At 44.2% G+C, this 8,791-nt stretch overlaps 1 protein-coding gene across 1 annotated transcript in view; it reads left to right on the forward strand.

Annotated features, from left to right (window-relative positions):
- The first annotated feature begins 366 nt into the window (after positions 1–366).
- The window catches only part of Srp9 (signal recognition particle 9), a 9,866-nt gene continuing 1,441 nt past the window's right edge, over positions 367–8,791 (forward strand). The window contains exons 1-2 of the mRNA XM_008823738.3: positions 367–557; positions 5,446–5,514. Coding sequence (XP_008821960.1) covers positions 486–557; positions 5,446–5,514 — 141 coding nt within the window. The 5' untranslated portion in view covers positions 367–485. The remainder of the gene's footprint in view (positions 558–5,445; positions 5,515–8,791) is intronic.

The following is an 8,791-nucleotide window of genomic DNA, read 5'->3' on the forward strand; positions in this document are numbered from 1 at the left end:
ACTGACCCAATACAAAAGTCAACCATAGAAAGTTCTTGGCTGCACTCCCGTTGTCTCCTCTCGCCCCTTCACTAAGCTGTATGACAGTTGAACCTTGTCATCTCCATCACAGAGCTGCTCAGTCTTAAAGGGACTTTCTGTCTGTTTGCAGAAGCCCGAGGCACAGGCATGGATCCTCCAGTCCTGCAGGAGACGCTGTGTCCGCCACCATCCGTCTCCTTGCTCCGGACTTCTCTAGGCGGATTCTCAGTGCCTCTCGTCTAGGCCCCGCTCCTTAAGCCGAGGTCCCGCCCGTCGCTGCAGCATCCTTCCTGCCCATTGGACAAGCGAGGCCGAGGCTGTCCAATGGTGTGAGTGCTGGTTGCGGGGAGCGTCTCCATCTTTGTGCCGGAGCTCAGCGTCGGTGGGCGGTTGGGAGAGGGGGGCGGGGAGCCGGTGGCGTCGTCGTTTCTCGTCCGGGGCCTGGCCTCTCGCTGCTCGCCGCGATGCCTCAGTTCCAGACCTGGGAGGAGTTCAGCCGCGCGGCTGAGAAGCTCTACCTCGCCGACCCCATGAAGGTGAGTCGCGGCGGGGCCCAGGCTGGGGGTAATTTTCTCTTGGGCGAAGCCGTGAGGGCCCTCGGGTCTCCGGCTGCTGTCGCCTTCCTGTGACGAGGCCGACCATCCATAGACACGGACTGCAGCGGTCCGAGCCCGTTGGATTCCTGACTTCCGCTGTGGGTGGTTGGCTTACGTGTCGCTGAGGCCGGGGCTCCTCCCCCGGACCCTCTGCCTGCTGCGGGGCGCTGGTCCCGGCGCCCGCCCCCTCCCACCCAGACTGTGAAGTCTCAGAGGTTCTTGGACGATTCCGGTTTGGAAGCAGTGTGCCCTGCTCCCCGGCATAGTGCGGATTCTTAGTCTTCTGAAAACTTGAGCGTGCTTACAACCATGCCTCAGAACACTGCTCCTTAGGCGTCTTTGCTAATGGTTTCGTTTCTCAAACCATATCTATTTCTTCCCGTCTCACCGGATTAGGTTCTATGAGAGAGACAAAGGTGAAATTCAGCCCGTGGTATTATTGAAGGTATGATAAATAAATTACTGTGAATATACCCTTTGGAGACAAAAAATGAAAAATAGTTCATCTCGGGGCTGGAGAGACGGCTCAGAGGTTAAGAGCACTGACTGTTCTTGCAGAGGACCTGGGTTCCAGTCCCAGCACCCACATGGCGGCTAAGAACTGGCCTTAACTTCAGTTCCAGGGGATCCGACAGCCTCTTCCCTCCTCCACGGGCATTGCATGACACAGGTGCAGTTACGTACATACAGGCATAACACTCATATACATAAAAATAAAATAAATACAAATTAAAAAAAATAGTTAATCTCAAACTGAACTCAAGCTTTAGTATGAGATTCTTTCCGTCCTTGTCCAGGGGTCTCACTGTGTAGCCGTAGCCGGCCTCAAACTCACAGAGCTCTGCCTGCCTCTGCCTCCTGAGTGCTGATATTAAAGGCACGTGCCACCATGCCCAGCCAATATATGAAATTTCTAATGTCAACATAAAACATGAACTGTGTTTTAGAGATTACATTGGGGGCTGGCAAGATTCCCAGCAGGTAATAGATTTGCCTGCAAGCTTGATAATCTGAGTTCAATTCCTGGAATTCATGGTATATGTGGGAATAAAAACCCAACTCCACAAGTTGTGCTTTGAGTGCCACATGCATGGCGTGGCATTTGCCCATACAATAATAAATAAAAAATTTTGAAATTCTTTAAAAAGTTTACATTGGGGCTGATAACCTGTAACTGTGGTGCTACACATTTTTTACAATGAGCATTTATTTACTTATTTATTTATTTATTTGTTTATTTTTTGGTCTTTTTGAGACAGGGTCTCTCTGTAGCCCCAGTTGTCCTGGAACTCACTATGTAGACCAGGCTGGCCTTGAACTCACAGAAGTCTGCCTGCCTCTGCCTCCCAAGCGCTGGGATTAAAGGTGTGCACCACCCGCCTGGCTACAATGAGCATTCTTTAAACTGCCACAAGGTGTGTTGCTATTATTAGAAGTGGTCTTAGACCCAGACTGAAATGAAGGAGCACACCTGTAATCCCAACTCTGCCACTGAGGCAGGAGAAAAGAGAATTTGAGATCTGCTTACATAGTGAGCCTCTGTCTCACCCCCTCAAAAAAAGAAAAAAGGAAAGGACTGAGGAAAGCATTAGAACCATAGGGAGATCTGGACAGATAGCAGGATATTTTGACCCATTGTTTCTTCTCATCTGATGTAGCCCAGGTTGGCCTCTAGCTCACTTTGTAACTGAGGATGACCTTGAACTCTAGATCTTCCTAGTCTTTTTTCTTCTTTATTTCTTTCTAGGTAATACAAGGTAGAAACTTGAAGTAGCTACATCTGGTCAGAAGCAGAGAGGAACTAATGCATCCATGCTGCCTGCTCACTTGTGCTTTGCTGAGTGCTCAGCTAGCCTACTCTACTTTTACAAAGTTCAGGGCCCAGCCTAAGGAATGATGGTGCCCACATAACCACTTGTGTGGACCCAGATAGTGCCTCATTTAGTCCCCTTCTTAGTGATTCTAGGTTGTGGCAAATTGACATTTATCACACTATTCTTAAATTTTTTTTTATTTTTAAAAATATTTTTATTTTCTATGTATGAGTGTGGATGTACCCATGTTGCACAATGCCTGCAGAGGTCAGAAGAGGGCGTCGGGTTCCCTGGAACTGGAGTTACAGACGGATGTTAGCTGCCATGTGGGTGCTGGGAATCAAACCCAGGTCCTCTGCAAGAGCAGCCGCTCTTCACCACTGAGCCATCTCTCCAACCCCAATCACACCATTCTTAAATTGACATAATAGTTCATTAGTTTCATTTTCAAAGTGATGTAATGAGTGTTAAATTAGGTATGTTTGAAATTGAGTAATTTGTGACACTGGTAGCTTCTGGTGGCTCCATCTGGCTTGTTTCTTTTTCCCTTGCTTAGCCATTCTTTTCCTCAGTCAAGCAATGTGCTATAAGATGGTACAAAATTTTGTCCGTCAGGCCCTGATAATGACAACAGTATAAATAAAAATTTTAGTAGATGGTATAAACTAAGGAATATTTGAAAAGACAGTAAAAAGTCTACAGATACATATGGAGTGACTTTAAGAATGTGGTGGCACCCCCTCCAAGGCTCAGGGACTTTTGCCAAAGAGGTTGGCAGAAAGAATGTAAGAGCTGGAGGAAGGGGTGGAGTGTTAACTGGAAATGTCTTCTGATCCCTCTGCTGGCAAGCTATAGTCACACCTTCCCATGCTCATCAAGGAGTTGAGGGGGTGTTGGTTATTCCTGCCACCCAATCAGTGGACCTTAGCTGCATTGGGGGGGCATCAGATATATAAGCTGAGAACACCAAGAAGCACCTCTCACCATTTTATGCAGCTGTCGGGAGGTCACAGGATCTATATTTGAGTTTGGACTTTATGGCACAACCATAAATGTGGGGCCCACTCTTCTGTAAATAAACCCCTACTCCATGCTCTGTTAAAAAAAAAAAAAAAGAATGTGTGGTCGCGGTGGGGAGAATTGAGGTGGATTTATCAATACACATATGCATGTGTGAACTTTTCAAGAAATAAAAAAAATTAAAAGAATTTGGTGCTAGTGGAAGGGAAAATGAAAAAATTGAAGCAGTAGAACTTCATGGTGAATATTTCTGGAGTAGACAGGAATGGGAGAACGTTTCATTTCTATCCCGACAGAACATACTAATGACCGAAACCTGCTTTCTTCCTGTTGGATTGTGACTGGGTTTTCCTCTGATTGGAAAAAGGTTGCAGAACATGAATAGTATTCTATTGAGGGAAATAAAAATACTGCTAGGTTCCATAAATGATTTACATTTGAAATACAAACCCTGGCTCTGAACTCCAACCCATTCTGATCCTGCCAGGGCTAACGAAGATATTTTGTCGTCTTTGGAATCTGTGTCCCAAGAGTCTGCCTTCTCTTCCTGCTGCACAGTTAGTCTGGAGACTGTATCCTGTAATCCTTTACCACTGCACTAAGCATGACTCTAACTGAAAGTGCTCTGCTGGTAGGCAGAATAGCAGCCCCTTAGCTAGGTCCATCCTCCTTAGTCCCACCTTCACGCTCCTGCCACAGCTGTCTAAAAACACAGACATTGAATTTACTGTCTTCTGCTTAAAGACTTCTTCGTTGATTGGTGAATGAAGTTTGAATTCCCAGCCCACATCCAGCCTTCTTCCCCTTTCTGACTTTGTTTCCTACCATTTCCATCATCCTCAGGTCTAGTGTCATCAAAGCTACAGAATTCATTGGATCCTTATTCAGAGTTGCTTTCTCCAACCTTCTCTACAGGCAAAAAATTATTTTCAAGCATAAGGACCAGAGTTTTGATCCTTAGTACTGGCATAAAAGATGATTGCATACTTGTAAGTGTAGACTGAGGAGTAGAGTGGGAGGAAACAAGCAGATCCCTGAGCTCAGCCAGCCTAGCTTAGTGAGCTCTGAGTTTAGTGAGAGGCCTGGTTTCAAAAAATAAAGTGGATTGGGCTGGCTCAGCAGCTAAGAGCTCTTGCAGAGGACACAGGCTCTGTTCCCAGCATGTACGTGGCAGCTCATAACCATTTGTAACTCCCCAAGAGTATAACTTCCAAGAGATGTGATACCCTCTGCCCTCCACAGGCACCAGGCATGTGCATGATGCTGCTACATAAATGCAGGCAAAACACAAAATTAAAAAAAGTTTTTTTTGAAATTAAAAAGTGGAAATTGGGGCTGGAGAGATGGCTCAGCAGTTAAGAACACTGGCTGTTCTTGAAGAAGACCCAGGTTCAAATCCCAGCACCCACATGGCAGCTAACAACTGTCTGTAACTTCAGTCCCAGGGGATCAGACAGCCTCTTTTGTCCTCCATGGGCATTGCACAACAAGGGTGCACTTACCTACATGTAGGCAATACACTCATACACATAAAATAAAAATAAATAAAATTTTTAAAAACTGGAGAATAGAGAAAGATATTTGATGTTGACCTCTCACCTCCGTGTGTGCACACCTGCACACACACATCCATAAAACACACACACCCCTATTTAAATAGAAACAGAAGCTGGATGACTTTGATTCCATTCACTTGGGAGGCAGACGGATCTTTGTGAGATCAAAGCCAGCCTGGTCTATGTAGTGAGTTCCAGGCGGGCTGAGGCTGTAGGAGACCTTGTCCAAAAAAAAAAAAAAAAAACCAACTAGGAATGAGCTAATGGCTGACTTTCCCTTTTATCTCATGTCAGTGCTAAGATTACAGTGAAAGTGTCTTTAGGTGTTTTGGATGTTTATTCTAAAAATCCTTTTCATTCCACTTGAAGACTAAAATTGTTTATGAAAAATGTCATCCATCTGTCTTTACTGTTTTTAAACATGTATTTTTATTGCAGGTACGTGTAGTTCTCAAGTACAGGCATGTTGATGGGAATTTATGCATCAAAGTAACAGATGATTTAGTTGTAAGTATACCTTTTAATTTGTTGCATCTTTTGGATTTGTTTGCGTTAATCATTTGTTTGAAACTATTTACATAGAATTTGTGCTGATTGCCTATTTATGATGCTTATTGTGCATTTGTTCCAAAGTGAAGAGCCTCATTCTAGAGCTACAGTTTTTAGACTCAGGAAATGCGTGAACTTGCTTCATTAAGGCAGTGTGCCAAGTGTGGCTTTCTTGAGACCTTAAGCTAGAGGGACATGGAGACTGGAGGTGAGGACATTTCCTTTCTCATGGTGGGAACCGAGTGACGTATTTGAACACAAGCTAGGGCCTCTGTAACTGCCTCTCCTCTGTACCTCAGATCCCATACCTTTCTTCCCGATTCTGTCTCCTGGTCTCCACGCAGCTGTCCAATACTGCTCCTCATTAATGCTCAGAAGTGCCTTGTTGCGATCGTTAGCCCAGTGGTCTCCACAGTTCCGGTTGCCTTTGATCTCTACCACTTTGGGTATGAAGGCCCCTCTCATGAAAACTTTCAGCACTTGTAGCTCCATTTTACGTTGGCTTTGCTTTTTCTGTTGCTATCTTTGCTAATCATTTCTTTGCTGTTTCCCTGTACTTTGTTTTGCCAGGACTCTGGCCTTGGTTGCCTTGTACCAGTTCCTCTGGAATAGTCCATCCACTCCATCCAGTACTTGGACATCTGTGTCTGCTAGTGTGTTTAGTGCCTGTTTTTCTTCTGAGGTCCTGACTGAAGTCTAGTCACTTTCCTTCATGTGCTTCTTGGTTAGTCTGTCCAGAGTGGAGCTTATCAGCTCTTCCTCATCTCTGGTCCTCCTCATCCTTCCTTTAGATGTACTGTCATTCACCTGGCCAGAAACCTGGGGTCATCTCTGGTCCCTTTTCTCTGTTGTCATGCCCGCTGTTGCTTTATTTGAAAAAGTTGCAGTGAGCCCTTCACATACTGTGCATGCACTTTGCCAGGCGTTTGGAGGTACTGACTCAGGCCTCTTCCTCCTCTCCTGTTGTCGTAACTCTCCGTCTTCGTGTTCTCTCCATGTTCAGTGTTCTCTTAAGGGTAGCATCATACTATTAGACTTGTCTCCCAACTATGTCCTTGCCTTTAGTCCATCCTGTACTGCTGCCAGGGTGATTGTTTTCCCTTCCCACTCTGCTCCCTCCCTTTCCCAGGGCCTTCCACATACTATACACATGTTTAAACACTGAGCATACTCCTAGCCCTGCCAGAATGAGTTTTAAAAGTGCACACTTGATTGTTAAGTCTCTTGTGTAAAAAACCTTTTAAACTTTACCCCCATATCCCCTCCAATCTCTTCTCTGTTACTTGAGAAGACCATTCTCCTTAGTAGGAAATACGTGAACACACTTAATTACTATTGAGACAGGGTTTCATGTAGCCCATACTGGCCTGAACTTACTATGTAGCTGAGAATGATCTTGAACTTCTGATCCTTCTGTCTCCACCACACCTGATTTATATAGTGCTCGGGCTAGAACCCAGGGCTTTATGCATGCTATGCAAGCACTCTACCAACTGAGCTACAGCCTCAGTCTGTGAAAATCTATGGCTTACATGTCTTCAGAATCTCAGTCTTAACACTACTTTCACATAGAACTTTAATTTGTTGTTTGTGCTAGGGATCAAACTTAGGGCCTTGGTGTATGGGGAACATGTGCTCCACTAACTGAGGTACATCAGTAGCCCTAGCTTTGATTTATCCCGTGTGTGCATCATTTTTATAATCCCATATCTAATTTATGTTGTCTTCTACAGACCTTTTTTCATCAAAAACTAATTAAAATGTATGTGCACTCTTTCAAGTGTTTGCATTAAAATCTGAATGAAGGAGATAAGTACGGCCTTTTTACAAGATTGCCACACAGATTTGTATGCATGGATCACACATTTTAAACAACGGATTATCAACTGAATACTTCAGATAGTGGGCATGAGGAGGTTGGATTCCAGGTCATTTTAATGACTGTTACTACAAAATCATTTGTTCCTGTTTTAAAATTCAAGTGAACCTTTAGAAGAATAAACCTAATTACAAAATGAGGTAAAAGGGCTGTCAGCTTAAAAACTTGATATATTTGAACATTCTAGAACAAATGATTTTAGGAACAAATATAAGCAGATCTTAAGCATTACCTATGGACAGGTTTGGTGTGCTTTGACAGTTACAATAAATAACCTTCAGGAAAATCAAGAATGATCATGTTTATCTGGTTTAATTAAGTAGTGAACAGCCTTCAGTAGGAGTTCTAGATTCTAAAAAATTGTATTCATTAACTCCCCAAATTTCACAAATGGGAAACAGGATTCTTGGATTTGTATACTTTTTTCCAACTTACTTGTGACTGGATCCCTGGGAAAAGATACCTGGCTTTTTTTTTTTTCGGTCTTTTTGAGACAGGGTTTTCCTGTAGCTCCAGCTGGACTGGAACTCACTATGTAGACCAGGCTGGCCTTGAACTCACAGAGATCCACCTGCCTCTGCCTCCCAAGTGCTGGGATTAAATGTGCGTGCCATCACGCCCGACTTAAAGATTTAAAAAAAAAATTTATTTATTATTTTTTTTTAATGTGTGTGTGTGTATTGCCTGCATGTAGGTAAGTGCACACGTGTCGTGCAATGCCTGCGGAGGACAGAAGAGGCTGTTGGATCCCCTGGAACTGGAGTTATGGACAGTTGTTAGCTGCCATGTGGGTACTGGGATTCGAACCTGGGTCTTCTGCAAGAACAACCAGTGTTCTTAACTGCTGAGTCATCTCTCCAGCCCCCTTAAAGATGTTTTTTAATGTGTTTGCTTGTATGTCTGTGAGTGGTGTGTGCACATGAGTGCAGGTGCCCTAGAAGCTGGAAGAGAGTGTTCTGGAACTTGAGTTATAGGCAGGTGTAAGCCACCCAACTAGAAGTGCTGCCCTTTTTTTTAAAAAAAAAAATTTATTTATTATTTTTATTTTATGTGTATGCGTGTATTGCCTATATGCAGGTAAGTGTACCCATGTTGTGCGGTGCCTGCCGAAGTTGGAAGAGCCTGTCAGATTCCCTGGGACTGGAGTTGCAGACAGTTGTTAGCTGCCATGTGGGTGCTGGGATTCGAACCTGGATCTTCTGCAAGAACAACCAGTGTTCTTAACCACTGAGCCATCTCTCCAGCCCTGAAGTGCTGCCCTTTGTAAGAGCAGCAAGTACTGTTAACTGCTGAGCCATCTCCAGGCCCATATATTCTTTCTTTCTTTCTTTCTTTCTTTCTTTCTTTCTTTCTTTC

The sequence above is a fragment of the Nannospalax galili genome, unplaced genomic scaffold (assembly GCF_000622305.1).
Source record: "Nannospalax galili isolate Female #2095 unplaced genomic scaffold, S.galili_v1.0 scaffold368, whole genome shotgun sequence".
NCBI lineage: Eukaryota > Metazoa > Chordata > Mammalia > Rodentia > Spalacidae > Nannospalax > Nannospalax galili.